The sequence below is a fragment of the Anser cygnoides genome, chromosome 18, assembly GCF_040182565.1.
Source record: "Anser cygnoides isolate HZ-2024a breed goose chromosome 18, Taihu_goose_T2T_genome, whole genome shotgun sequence".
Classification (NCBI taxonomy): Eukaryota; Metazoa; Chordata; class Aves; order Anseriformes; family Anatidae; genus Anser; species Anser cygnoides.
The window spans coordinates 1520784-1546856 of record NC_089890.1 but is presented as its reverse complement, the minus strand read 5'-3'; the positions used below and the strand labels follow the sequence as shown (position 1 = coordinate 1546856).

Here is a 26073-nt window from a genome sequence, read left to right as displayed (position 1 = left end):
CGAAGCCCCCCCCGCCACCAGCCCGGGGCCGCCTTTGTTGTCCAGCGCGGGGCCGAGCGCGCCCCCGGCGGCCCTCCCACCCCCCGCCCCCACCCCGCGGGGCTGCGCCGTGGCTCGCGGGAGCGCGCCGCGTGCGGGTGCGCGCTTCCCCCCCCCCCCCCCCCAGCTCCTCCGCGGAGCCTCCCGCGCCCCCGCCCCGCTCCCGCCCCGCGCCGCCGCCGTGGGAGCCGCGGAGCCGCCGCGGCCGGGAGCGGGGAGCGGGGAGCGGGGAGCGGGGCCCGTCCCCGCCGATCGGGCTCCGGCGAGCCGGCCTCGGCCCGGCTGGAGCGGCCATGGAGGCGGGCAAAATGGTGAGTGCATCCTCCTCCTCCTCCTCCTCCTCCTCCTCCTCCTCCGGGGCCCCCAGCAGCGGTGCGGCGCTCCGAGGGCTGCGGAGGGGGGGGGGACCGGTGGTCCCAGGGGAGCGGGGCAGGGCTCCGGGGGGAAGCTGCTGGAGCCGGGATTGAGGGCTTGCTCCCTCCCGAGGCGGGAGCTTGGCAAGTTTCAGGCGGTCGCGAGACCCCCAGCAACCCGAATTTTGGTGTTTTCTGCTGTGAAAGCAGGGAGGAACAGCCCGGTGTTACTGGATGTGTTGCGACGGGAACCGTGCTCCAGCTGTCGGGGATTCATCCCCGGCGGGAGGTGTCGTTGGGGTTAAGCTGATCCCCGCCGCAAGGCAGCTCCCCTGGGCCGGGGTGCGCTCCCACCCGCACGTCGCCTTGCACCCTGCATTTGGGTTCGCAGGGTCCGGGCCGTGCCCTGGGTGCTCAGGCTGCCACGCATGGCTAGCCGGGATGCACAAGGCCAGCCCCTGCTTGGTCACAAGGGATGGAGATGGGTTGGGGGAAGCGGGGCGTGAGGAGCCGTCCTGGCGTGGAGGCATGGCCATCCCCTGCGCTGGTCACCTTGAGAGGGAGATTTTGCTTTTCAATATCCCCAGGTTGGGAGCAGCAAGGATGGGGGCACAGGTGCTCCGGCAGAGCGGGGCTGGGGACAGGATGAGGTGGCAGGGGCGCAGCAGCAGGGAGCCAGCAGGGTCCTGGCTGTTCTTGGCTCCTGCACAGGATCCAGGTGTCCCCAAGGAACACCTGGACGTTTCTGGAGTAACCGGCACCAGCTTGCAGCCATCTGTCTGGGTGGTGGCTGTTCGTTTAACAAAGTGACGTAGGGAAGAGGAATGCTCCCTTAATTTTCTCACGTCTGCCCACAGTGGCAAGGGACTCCTCATTCTGTTCAGAGGAGCTGCTGCTTTGCAGGAGGAGCTGCAAGGAAGGGTTTCCACAAGAGTGCCTGTTGCTGCCTTTGCAGCCTGGGGTTCGCCCAGCCAGGGACCATGCTGCTGGTGCTACCGCACCGCGGGTGTTCCTGCCAGGCAGGGCGACCCGCAGCTCTGCAGCTTGTGCTCAAACAGTCCACGGCACAGCGCATGGTGCCGTCACCTCACCCCAGAGCAGTTCAGGGTGTCTGTCACATGGGAGATAGCAGAGATTGCCGTACTCTGGGATGTGCTTTGCAGGCTGTCTTGCTGTTGAAGGGACTAGTTTCATCCCGAAGACATCTCCATAAGATTTAACATTTCCCAAGCAAGTTTGGTCCTGGGATGGCTGCTGGTCACTATAATGCTCATCTGGAGATGAGCATGTGGCATTCTGGCTCTTCTCCCTGCATCCTCAGGCATCCTGTCTCTCTCCCGTGATTCCTCCCATTATAAAAGTGCCTGAATATTGGTATTTGTCGGCAAGCAGAAGACTCCAGTTGGGGCCATTGGGAAAGTATCAGGCATATTTGAAGACAGTGGAGGACCTTCCTGGAACACTGACCCCAGGAAACACAGTGATCCTCCCTCCACTGGTGCAAATCACCACTGGTGGAAGAGATTATCTTTGCATAAAATCCCCACTTAAAATTAAAAGCCTGGCTAATGGGACAGTGCGCGGAAAGGGCTTCTGGCCATGACAGAGCAGGCTGGGCAATGTGGGGCACGAGTGCAATTGGCTGCTGGTGATGTCATGCCCTTATCAATAATTAAGCAAGAAGAGCAATGAGTGGTTGTCAGGGGGAGCGGCTACAGAGGAGCTGGGGAAGCTCTGCTGGTGGAATCCACGCTGCCCGGTGGGAGCAGGGCTCAGGTGCTCGTGGTGCCCATGTCAACGTGTGTAAGGGCTCACTGCCACGTGGTTTTCTCACTGCTTCTGGATCTGGCAGGTCGTTCTAGTGTCTGCTTGCACTGGGGCCTCTGGTCACTGCAGGTCTGATGTGCCCCAGGGGGAGGATGCTTTGATGGGGAGCGCTCCTACCCAACCAGTGAACTGGCTCTGTTCTCAGCTGCTGCATCTGGTGGAAGGAGGTGGTTTCTGGCCAACCTCATGGCCTGCCTCCTGGTGCTGACAGCTCTTCTCCCAGAGGGGCTGCAGGAAGGAGTGAGGCTGAGCAGGATCCATGCTGGCCCTGCGGAGCTCCTCAGGCAGCTGGAGCACTCCCCAGGTTCTGCTGCAATCTCAGCTGACTTTTCATTTGACTGCTTGTTTCAGCTGGAGGTTTCAAATGGATCCCAGGCTTTACTGCGTAAACTCCCTGGGCAGTCGTTAGTGAGGTTTGGCCTATTCCATAGCCTTAGTTTTTGCCAGCCATTCTCCCCAAAATTGATTTTCCTTCTGTCCTTTTTTCCCAAAGCTTTTCTGTGTATTGAAAGAGTCCATGTTCCTTAAGTTGGATAAAAAAAAAACAGAATAAAATCCAGAGCTTGGAGTCTGTCCAAGTAATTAATCTGCATAAGCTGTTTATGGCATTTGAGAAATCAAGTGTCCCAACTGTTTGGGTTTTGATACCAGGATGGTATGAAGTGCTGTGTGAAGTGGTGTTTAATGCAGCAAGCTCTTGTTTCCAGGGTCAGCATAACCAAAGCCTTCAGACCCATGCTAACAGCTCGGCTCTCCCTTCCTGGCATCAGCCAGATCTCCACTATCCACAAATCAGACTTCTCACTCAAGTCTCTGACACTCATCACAAGTCAATTGAGTGCTTTGATTCATTCTTTCTCTTCGATTGTCTCGAAGGCACTGGGAGCAATCGAATTTCTCTGTCTCTTCCCACCCTGCCTCTCATGATGCTGTTGAGCCTATTATTTGAGTTGGAAAATCCACAAAGCCACCTTCTAGGAGCAATTTCTTGCACATACAGTTCATAGAAGCACGACTTCAGATGCTTTCCACCAGTTTGATGCCACTCTGCTGCCCCCAGGAGTAGCTGGGAGCTAGTGGGATGGTCTCCTCTGTTCTTATGTTCAGATGCACTCAGAATGTGCATTCCTTGAATTATTTTATGTTTTCTATTGTGATAACAGTGCTGTGGCTCATGAGGCGGAGGCCACAGATCTTGCTGAGGAGTCCGACAGCTGCTCAGCCCTCTTGTGTTTCCTTGTGGTGTGCAGAATGAGATGGAGACCTCTAAACATTGCACCACCCCTTCCTGTCCCGGGGCAATAGGCTTTTCTCCTCAAAACACCACACGTGCTGGATGTGCTGTTCTATAACACTCGCGTCATGCTTTGACTTGTGCAGGTGAGCATTAATGGTTGGGAGGCCAAGCATGATGTAGGTCTGAAGTCATCGTCTTCCCAGCCTCAGGAGAGCAAAACTGAAGGCAGTGATGTTACATGGCGCAGCATCACCTCTGGCCTGGCCATGTCTGTACCAAGAAGAACCTCACATGCAGTGCTCGTTCCCCGTAGCAAAGTGCCCTGCGCTGCCCCAGGCCATTGGCTCGTGCCGGACCGTGCATGGCCTTTCAGAGAGCAGGTTACTTCAGGAGCTGAGGTTTTCTTTTCCCGAGTGGACATTAAGTAAATCTCCAGCCCTGACAGCAATGTGCAAACCCTCGTGGATGTGGTGAGATTTCAGGGTGTCTAAAGCCAGAGGCAAGCATTGCTTTGGGAAAAACGTGGTTGTTTCTTACAGCCCAAGTGAAGGCAAATGCTGAGACTTGTGCCCTTCTGGGTATTCTGTGGCTGATTGGAGCAGGTCAGGGTGTGTGATCCCTGGAGTGGCTTCAGCTCCTCAGTGGGAGGCAGAAGAGCACTTTGTTTCTAAGTTCATGGGTCCAGCAGTGGAAGCCCCTGATGCAGCCAAATTGCCCAGATTAAAGGTCGGAAAATATTTTTTATGTCTCCTCTCACTCCCAGTTCAAAGAGAGCATTTAGGACTACGGTGGAAGGCTGCGAGTCACCCAGTTTTTGCTGGGCAGCCTCTTATTTTGTACAAAGAAATGTATACATATGTGTGTGTGTATGAGGCATGCCACCTGGCCTGCCACGCTGCCTCCACAGCCTCTCTTTCTTCACTTCCCTTCCACTGCGGTTGTGTACAAAACCAGGGCTGTTCCCTGCTCGGGTGCTACTGTATAAGGCCATGAGGCTGAGCAGCGTGGTGGCCGCCTCCTTGGGCATGCCCATGCTTTACTGCAGCTCTCAGGAGCTCCCAGTCCTGAGCGGGTCATGAATCACCGCAGGCGTTATCCAGCCCACTTTGCTTCGGGTGGGCATTATCCAGCCCGCTTTGCTTTGGGACGTCACAGCGGAAAGCCTTTCCTGAGCCTGGAGAGCCTGTGTTTTGCTTTTGGCTGCTGCAGTTGAGTGATGTTTAAAAAGAGACGCGTGCCCTTTGAGCAGCTGTGATTTACACCTCTGGAAGGCTCCCTCACCTCCCAGGGGAATTGTCATGTCCTGCCCCCCCCCCGGCCCTGCTGCCCAGCGACCACAGTGGAGCTTTGCTGAGCTGGCATTTGCATTTTAATTAATTTCACAAATTTTTCCAGGCAGCTCTGCGCTGGTCAGATCTTCTCATTTGCTTCCCCTGGAGCCCCTGTGTCTGCAGGGCTTGGTTGAGAGCAGTTTTCCGGAGGTATGCTCAATCCCAGCTATCCATTTATAGAAAGGAATTAAGGAGAAATGAGGAGCATTACTAAGAGGATTTGCGCTGCAACTTACTCAGTTTCTCCAAATAATTTGCAATAGCTCTGGATTCTTTAATCAACACTCATTTCCTTTTGGAAATGAAAGGAGATGTGGGAAGGCGCCATGCAGCTACTGTGCAGAGCTGAACTGTTCTCTGCATAATAGGAGATTTGCAATTCAAAGGATGCTAAGCTCGTAATTTGGGGAAATCTGGAAGGGGAATGAGGATGTGCATATCTACATGTGCATGTGAAAGAGAGGGACTGGTCTCACTGCACTCAGAGAGCCCTCTGTAGCCCTGTCTCAGATCCCACATGTGTTTTTGTGCCTCTCTGTCCCTCCGGGTGGCGCCTGCGGTCACACACCCGGAGCTGTATTTTGGTTGATCTGCTCCAGGAGCTGCTCAGCTGAGCTGTGCCCCATGCTCCAGCCCCATGGCCCTGCTGTGGGGATGCTGATGCAGTGGTGCAACCCCAGCAGCTCTTGCTGTGTGCGTGGGGCCCACTGGGGCTCCACCAGCTTCTCCTCTCACTTCCTCTCCAGCCCAAATTTGTGGCATCGCACCAAAGGATTGCACAAAAGAGGAAATGAGGGGGTACAGGGAGGGTGCATTTGCAGAGGCATTATCTCCACTGCATGCCTGTCTCCCCAGGCAGTCTCCCCATGTGTGCCCCAGCCCCAGTGCCAGCTCTGGCATCCCTCCATCAGCTCAGAGAAACCAGAGCAGGGCTGTGGCACCGCCAAGGAAACATTCATGGCCTGGAGGTCAGAAACAGCTACTGCGGTGGAGAAGCTCACAATTAAAACACCATAGTGGCTGGGAGTGGTGCCTCGCTCAAGCTTCTCCCAGCCTGTCAGCTGGCATAAAAGGTGTATGATCTCCTTCCAAGACTGCCCGGCATCTCTCGTGAGACACCTCAGCCTTTTTGACCTGGTTTGGCAGCCAAAACGCTCTTGCTGCTACTCCACATCTGTTTGCTTTCATGGGCACTGCTGCGGCCCGATGCCTGTGGCGGCTCTGCCTGAGCCCGTGGTGGCAGGCAGCACTGGAGCATCATTAGGCCCTCCAGCCCAAAACCTCCCCGTCGTCTGTACTGGGCCTCAAAGGGACAGCAGGGCTTGGGGACGGGACTCCCAGAGGCCACCATGCAGAGCAGGCCAGGCATGGCGTCGTGGCCGCTGCCCCTGCTGTCCCTCTCCACTTGGGGATGTTCCTAGCGCCAGGAGCCTGCCAGGTCTGCGCCAAAGCCCTGTCCTTGACTCACCAGGAAAAGCCAACAGGAAGCGGCAGTTTAAACTTGGAGCTCCACTTCCAGCTTTTCCGGGGGAACAGAGGCCATGCGGGACCCCCCCGGCTCCACTTCCCTCTGGAGCCAGCCCCAGGCCGGCTGTGAGGAGGGCGTGGGGCCGGGACTGCTGGCCTGCGGCCTCCTGTAGAAGGAACCGTCCGGGTTCCCTCCACCATCCCTGCAGGGTCTCTTTCAGCTTCCATTAAGCAAGGCCGAGCAGCAGGCTCTGCCCCGTGCCCGCACCTCAGCCGGGTTGGCCTGGTGCAGGATGCTCACAGCAGGCAGGGAGCGCGGCGAGCAGCAGCGCAGCATGGCCGGCGACTGGTGTGTGTCCTCAGCAGAGCCTGTGCCATATGGGTGGTGGTGAAAAAAGCAAAGGGATAAATGGATTAGCCGTGCTCTAAAGCCCCCATGCTGTTGTCCACTGCTGGAGTGAGCAGCAGTGTCCCCACAGCACAACCAGGACACCCTGTTTTGGCTAAAGAGGGGTGCTTGGCCCTGGGGGGGTTCCTCTTGAGGCTGCAGTTGTGGGCTCAAGCAGAAGCCATCTCAGCCCATAAGCATATTGTCCCCACGCCAGCTGGCGGGTGCCTGGGGGCAGAGATGTTTTGGGGGAAGGTGGGTTGTGCTTCACCTTGTTTGCTGGGAGTTCGGGCCATGCCCAGCTGTGCGTGGGGTGTGAGTGGCTGTGCCCTTGGTTCCCTATGGTGCTGCCTCCCTTACGAGGACATTTTGGAGATGTGGAGTGCTGCGGGGATGCAGGACGGACTGTCAATGAGTAAGGCACTGGAATCAGTCCCACTGCTTTAATTAGCTTGCGTCAGTAATTAGCTATTTCTGACAGAGCTGAGCCAGCCTATTTCTTCCATCAATAGCATGGATCCTCACGGAGCACCGGGAACACGAGTGTTCTGGTGTCCAGCAGGTGCTGGATGCTGCTGTGAGCGGAGCATGAGCTTGAGGAGCGGGTGGCTCCATGCCAGAATCATAGCATTCACACCAAGCAGCTTCCTTGACCAGCTTGGTTTTGACCACTGCCTGTGGCTGGGCTTGGAACAGGCTCGGTCCCACAAGGTTTGTGTGCCTGTGAGAGCCAAGACACCTCCTAGCCCCAGTGCAGCTCCCAGCCCTGCTGCGCCCTTGAGAAAGCAGCTGCAGAAAGAGGATAAGGCTAAAAAAACACTCAAAATCCTGTAAAGAAAACACCTCCAGCAACTGCCTCTCTGTAGGCTACAGAGCGCACTGGCTTCTCACTCTGTGCCCATGCTTCTCAATGTGGGCTTCACAAAGTCCACAACATTTGCATTGCAAACCATGCCTTTCCTGGCAGAGAGCTGAGAGGAGCCTGAGGGTACGGTGGGCTCGGCTGCACTGGGGAGGGTTGTGCCAGCTCCAAGTGGGGCGGGAGCAGCTGGGGAGTCCCTGGCTGCAGGGATGTGGTGGGGCTGGGAGGGGGTGCAGACGGGAGTGGGAGCGGGAGCGTAGCTGGGCTGCAACGTGGAGGTCAATGGGTTCGGGCTGGAGGGGGGCAAACTGCAGCAGGAAACAGGGAGAGCTGGGGGGGGTGCATCTCCTGCCCTCCGCCTCCACCATGCACATGGTGAAACCGTCCCATGGCTGAGGATGCTCACAAAGCTGCTCAAGTTCCTCTGTCCAGTGCCCACCCGTCACTCCACTTTGGTACTGATTAAGCTGGGACCTGTTGTTTGTTGCCAAATGACACAGCCATCCCAGGTCCTGTTCTGCTCTGTACTGCTCATGGTGGTCTCACCGTTCCAGCGCTGGATTTCCCCGTCCTCCCTGAAACACCCTCTCTGCTCAGCCCCCAGCAGAAAGCAGAGCTGGAGCTGCTGGCTGCTGCCTGTGATCCAAGGTCAGGGGAGAAATTTGTCTTCCCCTGCCTGCCCCACCACCTCTAGGGCAGGAGAGGGTCCTTTTGTGGTTGCTGCTTTAATTGCATCATTATTATGCTGAGTAAATGAATCCTGGCAGCAGCTGAACCTGGCAGATGCCAGGCACATCCCAGAAAGGCATCCGGGAATGGGCAGCGTCCAGCTGGCACAGGCCAGCAGCTGCTTCGTGGGCCGGGGACCTGGATGGGACCCAGGCCCCAACAGGTGCTGGCAGAGCGGGGGGACTGGGGGAACCCAAATCCTTCCCATCTCATCCCCCCCCTTCTGTTTTTCAGACTGTCAGCATCAATAAGGCTATTAATACACAGGAAGTGGCTGTCAAGGAGAAGCACGCCAGAAATATCCTTCCGAGAGTTGGCCACAGGACAAGCAAGCGTGGGAGCTGGCTGGGGCCACTTGGAAAAGGGCCCGCGGCGAGGCAGCACGTGGTGGGGGTGCCGGGCTGGCTGCTGGGGTGCTTGGGGGGGGCTGGATGAGACCCCCAGGGGCTCTCCCTGCTGGCTAGGGCTTCCTGGCACGGCACCAGCAATCCGTCCGTTTAGTCCAGGCCATCTCATGGGAGCAGTGATGGGAGGGATGGAGGGGCAGATGGTGCTGGGTCAAAGGTGCTTCATCTCCAAAGGTGCACTGTTACTAAAAGCTGACCTCTGGCATCGCAGCAGGGTCAGCGGAGGGACCTGCCCACCTGACTCTGAGCGTGCTGTGGCATTCCTGGGGCAGCAGTGTGGAGGGTGCCTGGGCAGCATTGCCTGGGCTTGGCAGGCTGTCACTGGTGGCTCGGCTCCCCTCAGCTCTGCGGGTGCTGGCTGGGAGAGGACAGCGTGTGCCTCGTGCACAGCAGCCCTGCTTGCCCCACACTTGGCACCAACACTCTGCTGCCCAGCTTTGTGGGGTTCATTCTCCTGTCCCCTCAAATTCACAGGGATGGGCACAGATGCTCTGCAAGATCCCGTGTTTTATGCCAATGGGGTTGCAGGGTTGGGGGTGGTTTCGAAGCAGCCATCCAAGCTGTGGGACAACTTCCATCTCTGTTTCCTTGACTGGCCTCCACCATGCATCCTGGGCACGCACCACGAAAAGGGGGCACAGACCTTCTGGTCAGTGGTGAACCGGCTGCCGCTCTCAGGCAACGCCGTGCTCTGCTGGAAGTTCTGCCACGTCTTCCACAAGCTCCTCCGCGACGGCCATTCGAATGTGAGTGCTGTCCCATGCTCCCAACTGCATGAGGAGACCTCATATTCATCAGCACCCTTCAGACTCCTGACCCTTTCCTTGAATTTTGTGTGCTGGCACTGATGTCTGTCCCCAAAATGCTGGAGTCCCCCCATTCCCTGACTTGACCCCAGCTGTGTCCTGCAGAGCTCTGGTACCAGTGTCCCAACGCCTCTCAGTGCAGCAAGCTTGGCTCAGCAGCCAGCCTGGGGCCAAAGCTCTTCCTTGGGGGTCCGCATGGGGCAGTGGGGGTGTCAGCCAGACGTTACCCTCCCGCAGCTGTGAGTAGTGAAAGGCAGCAGGGAGTCCTCAGCAGGGACTGGCCAGGGCATCCCTCCCCATGTGCTTTGCAGGAGCCTTCCTGGTGCCAGTCTGCCGGCAGTAGCCCGCACTAAGTCATGCAGAATAACTCCCCCTGGTGCCTACCATGGCTGCAGTGCTGGAGGAACCGCTGTCCCCAGGGTGTTGGCATGCATGCAGGAGCTGCCAAACAGGATCCTGCCCTGTGCATGGACAGGGAGATGGAGGCACTCTGGGGCTGGGATGTAACAGGGCAGCAGGCTGGCTGCAGAGTCAGGAACGTGCCCAGAGCACCCATTCCTTAGACTAATTGCTGGGTCGTGATAACGCACACTTTGCCCCCAGTGCCCTGCATGCCACCCTCACTTGCTGATTATTTTCTTCTTCATCCGTCCAGGTCCTGAAGGATTCTGTGAGGTACAAGAACGAGCTGAGTGACATGAGCAGGATGTGGGTAAGTGGTTGACCCTGCCAGCTGTGGGACTCTGTGGCTGCCCCACGGAGGGTGAATTGGGGCCAGCTCCTCAGCAGGGACTGTGTGGTCATCTCACCTGCGAGGAGCTGGATGCTGGGTGCTGAGCACCAGGGACACACAAAATCCCTCAGGGCTCACTCTGCTCGTGACCACAGTCTCAACACCTCCCCAGAGCCTCCTGGCCTGGAAGTGCCATATCTGCTCAGTTTGCTTCACTGTGCTACAGAGAGGGGTGAATGAGATGGAGTATTTATAGCAAGAAATACAATAGCTTAAGTGACTTTTTTTCCAGCTACAGTAGGTGAAAAGAAGTACAGGAGAGCAGGGCAAGGCAGGCTGCAGGAGATGGGCTGGGAGCTGTGGGGATGTGCGAAGCAGGAGGATGACGCTGGTGGAGAAGAACATCCCTGGGACAGCACAGGAGAGGGGCGCAGGGCAGCTGAAAGGCAAGCAGGACCCCCAAGGAGGGTTGAAGAGATGCAGCTTGAAACTGAGCTCTGTGCGATGGGTGGGTGGCTTGAGCACACCAAGCTTGGTTTGCAGGTCGCATTCACTATCCCCTTCCATCAAAATCAAACACGTTGGGCAAAACTAAACATATTCAGATACTGGAACAGGCTCCCCAGGGAAAGTGGTCATAGCACCAAGCCTACTGGAGTACCAGAAGCATTCACATAAGTCTCTCAGAAATACAGCTTAATTTTTAGATAGTCTAGTGTGGAGTCAGGAATTGGACTCAATGATCCTTGTGGGTACCTTTCAACTGACGTTGTTCTATGATTTTGTAATATGCTTTCTGTTTTATGGCAAAACCCAGTAGAAGTGTTCTGACAGTCAAAAGCAGCACTGAAATCTGCAATACGAGAGACTGAGATGAGAAGATGGTGGCCAAATCCCCTGCCGTGACCCTCCCCAGGCCCATACAAAGGGCCTGAACCGCATGCAGGTGGTGGGAGTGAACAGAACTCCCCTGAGTATCCCAGAGGGCACAGCACGCTTGCGCTTGGCCAGCCTGCGTGGCAGTGGGGTATCGAGGAGGAGGAGGAGGAGGAAGATGAAGAAGGTGCTGGGCCTTTGAGTGCTGATGACCCAGGCAGCGTAGGGCAGAGGCACAGGGCAGTAGGATGGGGCAGGAGTCCAGGTAGGCAGGGGTCAGATCTGTCACTGCCCGCAGCAAGGCAAGAAGGCTTTTTTGAAGGCACAGCCTGCCCCATGTCTGAACATCTTCTTGGTATCCCCAGGGCCACCTGAGCGAGGGCTATGGACAGCTGTGCAGCATCTACCTCAAACTGCTGAGAACCAAGATGGAGTTTCACACAAAGGTGAGCGTCCCATCCCATCCCATCCCAACCCATCCCCACCCCCGCGTGTCCCCAGCCTGCTTGTCACTCGGACCGCAGTGATGGGCTGCCTCACAAAGGGCAGTTGAAGCATGTCAAGAGCACTGTGCCATGGCTTGGTGGACCCTGGCTGTGGCACCAGGCACCAGAGATAGGCCTGGCTGAGCCACTGCTGCATCGAGGGATGGGTGCTGGCGAGCCTGGGGCTCAGCCCTGCTCCCAAAGCGCAGCTGGGCTGTGGGAGCTCATTCTCCAGGGAGCTGTGAGGGCAGAAGTTGGTGGCAATGCAGGACAGCAGCTGGCAGAGATGTTGCAGGAGTGTCATCCTGGCTGTGACCCCAGCATGTCCTCTTCTGTATTGTGACCATCGTGAAACATGCCCCAGACTGCTAGTGTCTGGATCAGAAGTGTCCCAAGGACCACAGCCTCGGGGACGGCTGTTCTCATGGTGGCACCTGGCATGGTCTTCCTTGTGCTGGATGCAGGGGGCTATGCAAAGCGGGAAAGACCCCCAGCTTTGGGGTGCACATCCTCTCCTGAGCTCTGCAGGAGCCCAGGCACCTTCTGGGCAGGCAGAGGGGGCAGAGCCACAGTGTGCCGGGCTGAGCAGGGCAGGCTGAGGTAGAGCTGCAGTGCACTGCAGGAAGGGCTCCTGCCTGGCAGCAGGGCCAGGTAAGGGCAGCACAGGCAGGGCAGGGGCCGGTGCTGGAGTGTAAATGTCCTGAAAATCCTGCGTGGAGCCCAGCTTTCATGTATCACCAGGAACACAGGGAGGGAAGCTGGGGGTTCAGGCCAGTGGGGCGTCCCTGTTTGTGCATGGAAGAGGATGAGCAGCAGCACCTGCTCCAACCTGCATACCAGCAGTGAGGATTATTGGCCATGGTCAGCAATGGATGAAGCACAAAACAAATTGCTCTTCTACAGCTGCCAGAGGGTCTGCCCCCATCACTTGTTAAATTACTTGTTAAACATTGCTGAACATGGGGTGGTGTGGGAGGGCTGGGTCCCAGCCACAGTCAGCAGAGCAGCATGGTGTCCCATCCTGTTCCACCCAGTGCTGTCTCCTGCTTGTGGTCTGGTAGCTCAAATAATCATTCTCAGTCACTAAAATCCACGCTTTCTGGCTCTTGGACTCTGGGTGCTCCTGGGCACTCGGAGCAGGGGAACAGCTTAGATTTTTTCCCCCCTCTCTTGTGTGCCTGCCTCAGGAGCTTGTTTTGAGCCTCCAGGGCAGAGCTGCTGTGCAGGTCCCTTGTCTGGGCTAAGTTTCGGAGAGGATGTGGTCAGAGTTGGCCGGCTCCAGGTCTGTTGCTGCAGCGTGCCCGCACGCAGCTCGGCCAGTGCTGGCTGCCAAAGGTGATGGGGAGCATATTTATAGAAAGGAATGCGATGTGCCCCGTGGGGCGTTGGGAAGCAGTGCGCCTGTTGATGGAGTTTATTATTTAGGCAGACGTTCTCTTATGCTTGTGGCATTAAAATAAAGGCGTTCCTCCAAGAACAGAATGAAAAGTCATTGTGGGCTTGTACACAAACACTGCCCTGTGTGGGTTCAAGTGCTCTAATGCTTAAAGTAGTTGGCTGTGGCAGGTTGGGTACCTGCGGTGTTTTCTTTCTTTTTGAGCTCTGCTGAAAAGATGTTTTCAGAAGCTGAGCCTGTACCTGTAATCCCTATTCAGCTCTGTTTGGAGCCACAGTATGGTGTACCTTGACTAGCTGGGGCAGTAATAAGAGGCTTTGCCCTCCCAGGCAAACGGCAGTTCCTTTCCGCCCTGCAGCCCTTTCCTCTTCAGCCTTGCAGGAGCTGCTGCCCCATCTCTTTGCAGCTGGGCAGGTTTCTAAGCCCAGAGGGAACTGACTTTTCTTGCTGGAAGTACAGGCTCCATGGAGGCTCTGGCTCCTGCTCACCCAGGGCTCAGCAGGCCTCTTGTTAGTCTTTTTTCAGCAGGACTTTCCCCCTGCAGCAGCAGGTACCAGCCGCTCCCCACTGCTGCAGCCCCCGCCCTGTGGATGAGGAACTTTGCTGAGCTTCACTTTTCCTCCTGGCAAAGGATGGGGCTTTCAGGCTGATCACTGGCCTTCGTCCTCAGCCTGGAGTCTGCAGGGATGAGGTGTAGCCCCTTTGGGGCTCTCAGCATTGCTTTGCCAGGCTGGAGGGATCTGGTGATGGATATCGAGACTTTAGCCCACCGGCAGACCTGGGGGCAGCAGCCCCTGCTCAGCACCGAGGAGCCCAGCTCGGGATCCTTTGGTTCAGCAGGGGCACCAGGCCAGCTGTCCTGGTGTGGAGCCACGGCGGGCATGGGAGCCCCTCCACGTCCCTGACTGCTTCTTCCCCCCACAGAACCCACGGTTTCCCGGCAATCTCCAGATGTCCGACCGGCAGCTCGACGAGGCAGGGGAGAGCGACGTCAATAACTTGTGAGTGCGGGACAGGCGGGTGGCGAGGGGGAGGATGGGGAGCTCTGCGCACCCTCGCCGGCTGCCCCTCCAAGCCAGGGACGTGGCCCTGTCTGGCACCTTGTCCCCACCACCTGCCATGGGCGCTGTGAGCGGACAAAGCCACCGGCCAGGGCTGTCACGTCCCTCCCGAGCAGGCAGGGTGTCACCCCGGCACGGGGTGAGGTTGTGCAGGGACACTGCCCAACCTTCCTGGCAACCTCTTCCCTAGCTTCCAGCTGACGGTGGAGATGTTTGACTACCTGGAGTGTGAGCTGAACCTATTCCAGACAGGTGAGCCCCTCATCACCCTGGTGTGTGGGCCTGGTGTGCGCCATGCGGCAGCACCGGCTCTGGGAAGGGAGTTGTCTGAGGGCGTCGGGGCTCGTCTGTTTTCCGTGCACTTCACCACAGTTGTTCGTAGATGAACTTATGTTAACCAATTATGTTATGTTAACATAACCAAATGTTATGTTAACCAATGTTAACTTATGTAACTAATGTCAGAGCCATTCTAGCCTCGTCACAGCCCTCCTGCAGCTCTGGGAAGCCTGTGTGGGGTCAGCTGCACTGCACTGCACAGCTCCACTCTCCCCCACATGCCCTTGGCTTTAACTCCACAGCTTCAGGCTCTCACTCCACAGCCTCCATCAGCTGAGTTTCTTCTCATCTTACTTGTGGGCTTGTGACAGTTTCTGGCTTTTATTAGTGGAGAACACAAGCTCCCCCAGGTACTTGCAGTGGTGCTGGAGCTGGAAGAGGTGTGGGAGTACCCTCTCTTCCTCATGCTCTCAGAGGCTGTAATCAGGCAGGGAGGTAAAAACAAGTCAACCTCAAGTCTTAGGACCATGATGTGCTTCTGCACACTCTAGCAGGGTTGGGTTTGGGACAAATTAAAGAAGTACCAGAGCAAGGCCACCATGGGATGCATAATGCCAGACTCTGAAGACGGTCCCCAGACACATACGGCAGCAGCCCTTCCTTCCCAGCTGCCAGGCATCCCTTTCCCAGGACTTGCATGGGAACAGATTAGATGCAATTAGGTGCACTGTGGAAACCGGAGGCTGCGGTGCTCAAGACCTCACTCTGCTGGCCTCCAGCTCCCCCCTGTGTACTCCCATGTACCTTGGTGAGTGCTTCAGTAACTCAGCTGTGTTAGTGCTTTGTATAAATGCACATGAAGATTCTCTTGGTTAGGCAGCCATAGCTTGGCTCACCCCACACATGACCCTGATCCATAAAACGTGCCTCTACTGGTCAAGGAGTGCAGTGGGATGCATGTCCCCTGCAGTTATGTGGGTTGCTCCAGCGTGTCTTGTACTCTGCTCCCTGCAGAGGATCCCTGCCATCTTCTCCTGGGTGTTTCTGGAGCATCTCCCCAGCAGCACACACGGTGCAGCAGCATGCTCCACACACACCAGGAGCGTGGCCCCTGCTCCCGCCTGCCTCCGAGTTGGAGAATATTTGTGCTGTCTGTTATTTAGCCCGAGGCTGCTTGGTGCTTCCCAGCACAGAGGCTTGACAGATCTGTGTGCAGGAGAGGCTGAGCAGCACGGCCAGCTGGGATTAGCGCAGGGTGACCTGCTTTGTCTGCCACCGCAGCACGCTCCTGCCCTGGGGCTGCATCTGGCTTTGTGCACACACACCTCGGGATGCCGGTGATGTTCCTCCTGCTCCCAGAGTCATCTCCCAAAACAGGTGGTTGGCAGCCACCCCAGCGCTGGAGCATGCACCGAGCTCCTTTCCACCTCTGCCTTTTTCCGGTATTTGTAGCTGGTCTCATCCCTCGGGAGCTCAGCTGGGAGCTGGCAGGAGCCTCAGGGTCCCTGCACACTCTGGGGTGGGTTTTGTCCTGTTGCTCCCTGCTGAAGGCTGGCTCAGGACCAGGCACCTTCACCGCATGGTGACAAAGAGCTCCCACGCCTGTGTGGTGCCAGAGAGTCACAGGTGGGAGCTTCTGCTCTTGCTGAACTTTCATGGCACAAATTGGGACCAGGCAGCTACATGACGTGGGCTGGATCCCAGCTCCACAGGCCAGCAGGTCTCTTGCTCCAGGTGGCATTGCTGTGGCTGCCCCAGCAAGCTGACCTGTGTCAGACACCTGGTTTGGGAAGAAATGGGCTAGCCACAGAGGGCTGTCACTGTTCTCTGGCTGTAAAGGAGTGCAGACCGTTAGCTCCAAGGCAGTTGTCTCTTTGGTTTACACAAATCCCAGCTCTGACAGCCTGACGTTCCCTCCACCCCTCTGAACCGTGTCCTTGCTCCCCTCTGGCAGTGTTCAGCTCCCTGGACATGTCACGCTCTGTGTCGGTCACGGCTGCGGGGCAGTGCCGCCTTGCCCCGCTCATCCAGGTGATCCTGGACTGCAGCCACCTCTACGACTACACGGTCAAGCTGCTCTTCAAGCTCCACTCCTGTGAGTACCCCCTGTGCCTGCCCAAGAGCCAGGAGCTCAGAGGGGTGGAGGGGATGTGGGGAGCCAGCAGGCTGTGCATGGGGCAACTCCGGGCACCCACGTGCCCCCAGCCCAGCTTGCTGGGGCATCCTACATGGAAGCAGCCCGGCTGGCCGCTTAGCAACACCCAGGTGTCTGCACTCTTTGCCAGCCTGTGGCTGGGGCTCCCCATTTGGACCCCGGGAGGAGGACAAGTGTCCCTGCAAAATGCTTGTCCCTGTGTAGCCGTGCTGCCAGGCTGCCCCTGGAGCCCTGCTTCTTCCTGGGGTGGGGACGCGGGGTGAGGTTTATATCTGCTGCTTCTCCCAGGTCTGCCAGCCGACACACTGCAGGGCCACCGGGACCGCTTCTTGGAGCAGTTCAGAAAGTAAGTGGAGACCTGGGGTGCCAGCTGCCACCCCAGGTGATGCTCTGGCTACCGAGATCTGATCAGGGAGCCCTGGGGTGCTGGAGCCCTCTGCACTCAGGCTCAGCAGCTGAGCAATGGAGGCAGAGGGAATGCATGAATCTGTCTAGTGCAGGGCTCCAAAATCAGCCTGCTTCGAATTCTCTGCCTCTGCTTGGAAGCGCCTTTCCTAGAGTGGGGATGCTTTCACCAGGACACCCACTCCGTTTGGCTGATCCAATGCTATTGAATTACCAGATAACTGCATTATTAATTCTAAAGAGGCATTCAGCCGCTAATGGCATTTCGTGTGAAGCGCCAGCTGATGATTTAAAACCCTCAAACCGTTTAATTGCAATTTTAACTGCAATTTGCAGTTGACGTGCTGAGATGAAAGTCTCTCCGTCGCTGCTGAGGACCCAACCCTGCCCTTCCTGGCTTCACTGGAGGAGTTTGATCTACGCAGCACCACTGCACTGCTGCCACTGAAAGCACCTGCTTAGCAAGGGCTGAGAAGCTGAACGTGGTAGGGTGCTCGTGGGGAGGTCCTGATTTTCCCCAGCTGCCATCCTTCAGGCAGTGCCTGGGCACAGCTTGAGATACTGTTGCAGGCAACAGGGTCTGGTGTGCCCCTGGGTAGTCAATTTTGTAGTCTCTAGGCACATGAAAAAGTGATTTCCCTGAGTAGTGCTTAATTTCAAAAAAAAAAAAAAAAAGGCAAACAAAGACAGCTTGTTAAAAGAAGCAGCGAAAAGAGAAAATCTTCTGGTGTTGCAGAGCTCAGGGTGTTGTCCTCTGAAGACCTGACTTTGCAGGCAAATTCAGGTCATGCAACCAAGCAGAGGTGGCTTGTGAGAGGGAAAAACTGTCTTTTTGGGGTACAACTCAGAACTGGAAAAGGTAAAGTTGCTCATGGCATGTGTCCTGTTGTCTGAGGCACTGTCCCAAATTAAAATATCAATAGCAGAGATTCTAATAGCAACAGATAGGAGTATAGGAGCAAATAGCCGGAGCCAAATCACATGTACCCAGTTACCTGGGAACTCGCACATGCGATGCGCAGACACTAGTGAGCATGTTTATTTCCAAAAGCTCTGGAATAAAAAGCTGCCTTGAGATGGAAGGACAGATCTCCCCTGGATTAGCAACTGCTTGAAAGGCAGGAGACAATTGATCAGGTTTTGTACTAGTGGGTTTTTCAGGGTAATCCCCAGTGACTGTGCTGGAAGCAGTGCTGCTCATTGTATTTTAAATGAGGTCAAGAGCAAGCAGGCAGTGAAGTGCCATGGCCTGTGGTACGCAGTTATTTAGGGTAGTCAGAATGAAAACTGGCCACAAAGAGCAGCAGGAGGATGTCACAGCACTGAGACTGCACAATATAGGACATCTCGAATCAAGGTCAAAAACTGCAAAGCAGTGCCTGGGGGAAAAACACCAGACACAACCATCAGCAGATGGCTAGGCTGTAAGCGGGTTCTGAACGCCCAGGACAGACCCAGGAGCAAATATCAACCGTGTCGAGGGAATGGCAGCTCATGGTGGTGGCAGCACCAGGCTGGATGCTGGGGTGGCAGCAATAGAGGGGGAGCCACAAGCATCCTCAGTCCCACACTGGGTCCCCAGCTGCAGCTTTTCTTCTTGCATAAAACCAGGCGCAAAACCAGGGGTGGAGAGCGTTTATCACAGGCTGCTCTAGGTGCCAGAACTGGAAACCGGTCTAGAAGGGAGGCAGGGCTGCTCATGGGGAGATGCTCATGCAGAGAATTGAAGGTGATGGTGCAGATGTAGCCTCCGTGCAGGAAGCCCTGACCAGCCAGTGGCTGGGGGTGTAATGGGAGCAGTGGGGCTGTTTCACAGCTGTTCCCTCAAGACTTACCATTTTGGCTACTGTCAGGACAGCGCAGAGAGGTGGCAGGGCCTCTGGTCGAACCCAGTGCAGCTGCTCTCCCATGGTTTGTGGTCTTAGGTCCTTCCCTCTGCTCGTCAGATCCTGGGTTTATGCGAGAAAACCTCTGGCAGTCAGTTTTTGCCAGCAGTGGGAGTCTGGGGGCTGGGGTCTTCTGACGACCTGCCATGGGTTTGGTGGTGGCACATGCTCCCGTCCCTTCCAGCACAATGTGGTGACACTGCTCTGGAGCCAGGCGAGGGTTTGTATGGGGTGTGCAGAGGAGCTGCCTGATGGGGATGTATGAGAGCAGCAGTGAGAAACGGGGGCACACGGAGAGCCTTCCTTAACCAGCTTCTGTCCCATTCCAGGCTGAAGGACCTCTTCTATCGCTCCAGTAACCTGCAGTACTTCAAACGACTAATTCAGATCCCACAGCTCCCAGAGGTGAGAGCACCACGGTGCTGGTGCAGCCCTCGCCATCCCCATAGCTGGGAGCAGCAGTGAGGGCTGATGGCAATGGGCAGTCTGTGTCCAGAAAGCATCGTGTGCCACCTGCTTTGCTTCCTGGGCATGGTGGCAACTCAGGGCTTGTGGGGCCCAGGGCTCATCCCTGCACCTTCCTTGGGTCAGGTGCTTTTAATGTTCCTGTGGGATGGAGCTGCTCTCTGGCTGCACGCTGTCCCAAGGGGGCTGGGGTCCAGGATCCCTCCTCACGGCAGCATAGCTGGGAGGGATGAGGAGTGAAATGATTTTTCAAGTGTGACACAGGGCCAGCCATATCGGTAGCCCTGCTGTGGGACAGGTCTCACACCTTCCAGCTGTGCTCTCCTCCCTCCCCAGAACCCTCCCAATTTCCTGCGAGCCTCAGCACTGTCAGAGCACATCAGCCCTGTGGTGGTCATCCCCGCTGAGGCATCCTCGCCCGACAGCGAGCCCATCACAGACCTGGTGGAAATGGAAACAGCGTCACAGGTAAACACTGAGGCACTGCCCATGGCTGTGCCCATGGTGCTGCCCTTTGGCTCCGCACCCATCACTTTCTCTCAGAACCGTGCTGTCGCAGGGGCTCAGGCAGCACTGAGCGTCAGCACAGGGGCTGTGTGGGTGCTGCGTGTTGCTGGTGGGTGCTGCAGGGTGCCCAGTGGGGAGCCTGGGCTCGCTGCCCGTGTCTGAGTCAGGCTGAATTCGTCCCACGGTGCTTCTCTTAATAGTTTGGTGCCCTCCAGTGATGGCTGGTGGGGGATGTTTTCCTTCCTAGCGTTGCCCTACAGCTTTCTGTGCTTGCATGGATGTTTTGGCTGGGTGAGGAGTTCTTTGCACCATGAAGGGTTCTTCTTGTGCACTCAGCATTTTAAGGAAAGGAATGTGAAATGACTTTGGGGATCTGCCCCCCAGGACCACAGTTGCCCCGTAGGAAGTGCTGGGATCTGCCTGTGCATGAGGCTGTGGGGGCTCTGGGAAATCCAGATGGGCAGCATTTGCAGGTAGCAGCCCTGCTGGCCGGTGGGATGGCTCTGTATGGCCACGTGCAATCCAACGAGGAACAGCGGGGGATGCAGGCTCCCGTTGCCCCTTGCACAAGCAGGGGAGTAGCAGTGCTCACCTGGGCCCCTGTGCTTCTCTTCCTGCAGAGTCTGTTTGACAACAAGTTTGATGACATCTTTGGCAGCTCGTTCAGCAGCGACCCCTTCAACTTCAACAGTCAGAATGGGATGAACAAGGACGACAAGTGAGTCCTCCCATCAGTGGCTCCATGGCTCCTCCCGACGCTGGGTGGCAGAGGGAGGACGAAGCAGAGCGGGAGCTCCCCAGAACGCAGCACTGCAGCTGCCAGCGAGTGCTGTGGCTGCCCACACCCAGCCCCTTCCAGGGACATGTCCCCACTTGGGCCATCTCAGGGCCATGGCCAAACCCAGCACAATCCCAGGAGCCCCAAGCACTCCTGTCCATGGGTTTCAGTGTGGAGCAGGAGGCAGAGCTGAGCTCAGCTGTCCCTGAGGACACAGTGGCCTCCATGGGGACCTTCTCTCCTTGTCTCCACATCCCCGTGTCAGTGCCGGGAGTACTGAGGGGGTGCTTGGTGTCTCCTTCCCAGGGACCGGTTAATAGAGCAGCTCTACAGGGAGATCGGGGCCCTGAAGGAGGAGCTGGAGAGCTTCAAGGCTGAGGTGGGTGACAATAGCCGGTTGGTGGCACATGGTGCATGCTGGCCACATCATCTCCAGCACCCCGCAGCTGCAGGCCAATGGACCATGTGGCGATACCGGGACAGCTCGCACTGTGAAGGGGCCGGCGGGGTGGTGCAGGGCGGTAGCTGTGACCCTGCTGCCCCGGAGATGTGAGGCCCCGACCCTGTCCGCGTCCTGCCCCGCACCCGGTGGTTCCAGCTCCTCTGCAGCAATCCGTCTGTACAGAGCAGCCGTGTGGGGCAGCCGCTGTGCATGGGGAAAGGGCTCCCACAGCTGCGCTATGTGGCCTACCCCACTGCACAAGGTCCATCTGGTGCATTTGGGGCTGCCGGGCGCTGGACAGTGCCGGGAGCTGCCCCCCTGCCATGTCCGCAGAACGAGCGTCGCACCCTGCAGCTGCGCGGGCGCATCAGCGAGCTGGAGGCCGAGCTGGCCGAGCAGCGGCACCTGAAGCAGCAGGCGCTGGACGAGAGCGAGTTCCTGCGCACCGAGCTGGAGGAGCTGAAGAAGCAGCGGGAGGACACGGAGAAAGCGCAGAGGAGCCTGACAGAGATCGAACGTGAGTAGAGGGCCCGGGGAGGCCGGCGGGGGGACCACAGGGCGCCCCCAGTGCTCACCTCACCCTGTGTGTGGCAGGGAGGGCACAGGCGAACGAGCAGCGATACAGCAAGCTGAAGGAGAAGTACAGCGAGCTGGTGCAGAACCACGCTGACCTGCTGCGGAAGGTGGGCCCCACAGCCAGCCACGGGGTGTGCAGCCTGGGCCGGGCTGGCCCCTGAGCTCCCACTGCTATCCCCAGAACGCGGAGGTGACCAAGCAGGTGACAGTGGCGAGACAGGCCCAGGGCGATGTGGAGAGGGAGAAGAAGGAGCTGGAGGACTCCTTCCAGCGGGTGAGCGAGCAGGCTCAGAGGAAGGTGAGTAGGGCGCATGGCACAATGGGGTCGTCCTGGGGATGGGGACAGGTGGTGGGGACAGGGATGGGGCCTCACACCCCAAAAGGGACCCTCCTGGTTACACTCGGAGGGAAGCAGGTGAGTGCCCCACAGGGGCCAGCTCGGTGCGACCTCTCTCCTGCCCACAGTCTCAGGAGCAAGCCGAGGTGCTGGAAACGCTGAAGCAGGAGCTGGCGGCCAGCAAGCAGGAGCTGCAGGTCCTGCAGGGCACGCTGGAGTCCAGCACGCAGGTGAGAGCCCCCGCCGCGGCCATGCCGCTGCCACCCTGCTCCGGTTTCTGAGCCCAGCCCCATTTCCTCTCCACTCAGTCTCGGATGGGCTTGGGGCAGAAAGGCCGGTCTGCCCGTTGTCACGGTGCTTTGGCAAGGCATTACCCACCAAGGTGCCAGTGGGCCAATAACCAGCTTTCTGTCCTTGTCCTTCCCAGATGTGGATGGGTTCAGTGATCACACCATGGGGTTTAGCACTCGTGTGTGAGGCTGCACCAAGCAGTAGTTTCCAGCGGCAGGGACTCCCAGGTCAGAGGGGACGGACCCAGGAGCTGATTGCCCTAGAGCCAGCAGGCAGCCTTCACCCCCATGTCTTGTAGCCTCTGATGGAGAAACTGAACAATCCACTCCTGTGTGAGTGAGGCAGAAATTGCTGGATTAAATCCTCCCAGGTGAAAAAGCAGTCAGACAGGGTGACTGCCCACTGCAAAACGCTGGCAGGCAGCATGCCCTCCTGTCAGAGGCCTTTGCTTTGGACTCACTGCTGTGCCAGAGGGTCTGTTGTGCCTGTGAAGACATGGCCATTCGCAGCACAGGGCTCTGGGGGTCTCCAGGCTTGTTGTAGAGGCAGAGAGCTGTCAGGGAAATGGACCTGCCCTTCCCCAGGGTGGGCAGACAAGCTGCAGCGGGTCGAAGAGCCCTTCATCTGCTCATGCATCAGGATGACGACAGTCATCAGCTGATAAAAGTGGAATGGCATCCAAGGGAGCCTCAGCTGGCCCCACACAAGGTTGTCCCCTGCTGCAAAGGTACTGCTGGGCTGCCTGGCATGGGTGATGCAGGGCTGCACTCTGCCCGCAGCTGTGTGGGCTGCAATGCACCAAGCAGCAGTGCTTGAGATGGCCTGGGCCTGGACCACAAGCCACAAGCAATTCTCCAAATGCAAGGGTTCATCCCTTCAATGCCATGCCCTCAGCACAGTCTTGATGGGTGTTTTGTGCCCGGCCAGGTGGGAGCAGAGCAGAGCACCCGGATAGCAGACCTGGAGCAGGAGAGAGACAGCCTGAGCCGGGCGGCAGAGCGGCATGGTGAGGAGATGGCAGCCCTGCGGGCTGAGCTGCAGCAGCTTCAGGACACACTCAGCAGCGAAAAGGAGAGCAGCAAGAAGGAGCTGGAGACACTGCAGACACAGCTGCAAGACAAGGTACCCCAGGGGCACCGCTGGCGCGGGCATCCCAGCACCACCAGCAGCGCACCCGGAGCCGAGGGCCACTCTGCTGCAGTGAGGAGCCACACGGGGAGCAGTTCTCCATGGCACTTGGCCGCCCGCTGCTGCAGTGCTGGTCCCCAGGGACAAGAGCAAAGCCCAGTGCCAAGCCCTGGCTGTGGGCGTTTGTCAGAGCTGGAGGCAGTGGAGGGGTGTCAGGGTTTGCCAGCCGGTGCGGTGGGGAGGGAGCCTGACACTTAACACTGCCTTGGCAGGAGAGCATGGAGCGGACGCTGCGGCGGCGCCTCGCCGAGGAGCAGTTTGCTCTGCTGCAGGGCAGCGCACGGGAGGCAGAGAGGATGGTGCAGGATGCCCTCAGTCGCCTCGAGGACCCCGCTCACATCAGCTGCACTGGCTCAGCAGGTGAGCTCCCCAGTGCCCACCAAAGCCAGCGCGTCCCAAACAGTGGCCTTGCAAAGCCACCCTCCCCAATTTCTTCTGGGACAGCCCAGCCATGGAGAGACGCTGCGCTGTACTTTGTTCAAGTCGTGTCTCTTGTGTGCCTGCAGATTACCTCCTGTCCAGGACATTGGCAGCCTCTGAGTGCACAGAGAGGCTGCAGGATGCGCACAGAAAATACCTTTCCAATCGTACAGGTGAGACACAGCAGCCCTGGGGAAGGGCTCAGGTGGGCAAGAGGTGGCATCTCCAGCAAGCCGCAGGGTGAGAGGCCGGGGCTGAGAGCCACAGCCAAGGCTTAGGCTCTGCAGAGCCCAAGCGGGAACAGGGGAAGCAAAAGTGAGAGCTAAACGGGCTCCTAGGCCGCTTCAGCTGAGCTGCGCGCCTTCTCTGTCTGCAGATGTGAGCAGCCTGCTGCCCTGCGTGGCCCTCTTTGCCCACCTCATCAGCGACACCATCCTGCAAGGCAGTGCTACCTCCCACATGGCCCCGATGGAGCCCGCTGACCGTGAGTGCTTCCAGCTGCGGTGGGCAGGGGCCGGGGGTCTCTGGCCTCACGGGCAGCACCCTCAGCCTCTTTTGCGGCGCTCATAGGTCTGCTGGAGATGTGCAAGCAGTGCGGCAGTGAGGCCACGAGCTACCTCAGCTCCCTGCAAGACCTGGATAGCGTGGAGGGCGCCGACTGCGCCCCGGTGACCAGCTGCCTCAGCCGGATCAGCGCCATTGGGGAGGTGGGTGCATGGGCATCACCACCAAGTGGGATTGGGGCATGGGGAACAACGGTCCCCTTAGGACAAGCAGGGTGGTGGCACCTGTGGAGGGGCTGTGCCTCCCTTAGGCACTCTTCTCCGTCCTGTCCCCAGGAGCTGCGACCCAGAGGACTGGACGTGGAGCAGGAGGAGCTGGGTGATCTGGTGGACAAGGAGATGGCAGCTACATCAGCGGCCATCGAGACTGCGGCTGCACGGATTGAGGTGAACCAGCACTGCAAGGGCTGCCCCACGGAGTCACTGCAAGCCTCAGGGCACCCTTGGGCACCGCGCCTCATGGGGCCACCTGCACGAGGCTGGGCATGGCAGCCAGGCGGTGCAGGTGGCTCAGCGTGGCTTCTCCCCTCTGCCAGGAGATGCTGAGCAAGGCCCGGGCTGGTGACACTGGGGTCAAACTGGAAGTGAATGAGAGGTGAGCAGCGGCCAGGGCATCACAGATTAAGGTACTGGTTTAAATCCAGGTGCTAAGGGAAGAGGAAGAAGGGTTTGGGGATGCAGGAGTGAGTTGGGGAGCCACAACGAGACACAGTGTTGCAGGGTGGGCATCTTCCTCAAGGCTCTGGGGTCTCTGCACCTCACCAGCTGGGTGGTTTGCACCCGTGCCAGCCTTCCCACAGCTCACTGGGATTTGTCTCACAGGATCCTGGGCTCCTGCACAGGCCTTATGCAGGCAATCCAGGTGCTGGTCCTGGCGTCCAAGGACCTGCAGCGAGAGATTGTGGAGAGCGGACGGGTGAGCAGGCGGGCAGGGAGGGAGGGCAGTGTGGGCGGGCAGGGACTTGGCCAGCACGGGATTGCCACGGGAGTGGTGCAGAGCTGTGTGCTGACAGCCAGGACAGCTGTCAGCATTGAGGTTGTCTGCCCAAAGCCCCGGCCCCAGGTCTCTGTTTTGCACCCAGAGGTTGCAAATGCCATCAGCACAGCTCTCATGCTGCACAGGGGAGCCCATGACACCTAGGGCTGGGTGTCTGCTCCACTTCATCTGTATCTCAAATGAAATCCTGATTTACTCTGGTCTCCTAAGAGCAGAGGTTTGGGGGCCCCAGACCCTGTCACCCCGGGGTGAGGGCGCATCCCCTTGCTCCAGCACGTGACTGTTCCCTTCTCCTCTGCAGGGCGCAGCGTCACCCAAGGAGTTTTATGCCAAGAATTCCCGCTGGACAGAAGGCCTCATCTCTGCCTCCAAGGCTGTGGGCTGGGGAGCAACTGTCATGGTGTAAGTGGCACCCTGTGGAGGGTGGCAGGGTCTTGCTGTCCCCAAGGGGCAGGAGGTGAGAAGGGTGAGAGGTGAGGTGGTATCAGTACAGAGCTGGCCCGAGAGATGCTCCAGCCCTTCTCTGCCCTCCTGCAGCGATGCTGCTGACCTGGTGGTGCAAGGGAAAGGGAAATTTGAGGAGCTGATGGTCTGTTCCCATGAGATTGCAGCCAGCACCGCACAGCTGGTGGCAGCTTCCAAGGTAGGAACACTGTGCCCTGTGTGGCGGAAACACCACTGCTCCCCTGGCTGTGCTTTGGGGCTCCCAGCTGGGTTGCTGGGACCAGGGTGACCTGGTGGCACAGTGAGGCCGGAGCTGGCATGCCAGGTCCTTGGCTTGGATGGT

General features: G+C 58.1%; 1 protein-coding gene across 2 annotated transcripts in view; it reads left to right on the top strand.

Moving 5' to 3' along the window:
* HIP1 (huntingtin interacting protein 1) overlaps positions 1-26073 on the top strand; it is a 50874-nt gene that overhangs the window by 21098 nt on the left and 3703 nt on the right. Inside the window, exons 1-27 of one of the 2 annotated variants that reach the window (XM_048050107.2) lie at positions 193-350; positions 8468-8531; positions 9244-9386; positions 10102-10158; positions 11421-11501; positions 13861-13937; positions 14188-14249; positions 16231-16371; positions 16720-16777; positions 19052-19127; positions 19524-19655; positions 20315-20412; positions 20779-20851; positions 21248-21431; positions 21509-21597; positions 21672-21788; positions 21956-22057; positions 23046-23240; positions 23519-23666; positions 23813-23899; positions 24103-24210; positions 24297-24433; positions 24566-24676; positions 24826-24884; positions 25112-25205; positions 25588-25688; positions 25824-25929. In XM_048050107.2, coding sequence (XP_047906064.2) covers positions 333-350; positions 8468-8531; positions 9244-9386; positions 10102-10158; positions 11421-11501; positions 13861-13937; positions 14188-14249; positions 16231-16371; positions 16720-16777; positions 19052-19127; positions 19524-19655; positions 20315-20412; positions 20779-20851; positions 21248-21431; positions 21509-21597; positions 21672-21788; positions 21956-22057; positions 23046-23240; positions 23519-23666; positions 23813-23899; positions 24103-24210; positions 24297-24433; positions 24566-24676; positions 24826-24884; positions 25112-25205; positions 25588-25688; positions 25824-25929 — 2718 coding nt within the window. In that variant the 5' untranslated portion in view covers positions 193-332. Of the gene's footprint in view, positions 1-192; positions 351-8467; positions 8532-9243; positions 9387-10101; positions 10159-11420; positions 11502-13860; positions 13938-14187; positions 14250-16230; positions 16372-16719; positions 16778-19051; positions 19128-19523; positions 19656-20314; positions 20413-20778; positions 20852-21247; positions 21432-21508; positions 21598-21671; positions 21789-21955; positions 22058-23045; positions 23241-23518; positions 23667-23812; positions 23900-24102; positions 24211-24296; positions 24434-24565; positions 24677-24825; positions 24885-25111; positions 25206-25587; positions 25689-25823; positions 25930-26073 lie in introns of those variants that run through there. The other variant, XM_066979421.1, reaches the window with a different exon arrangement.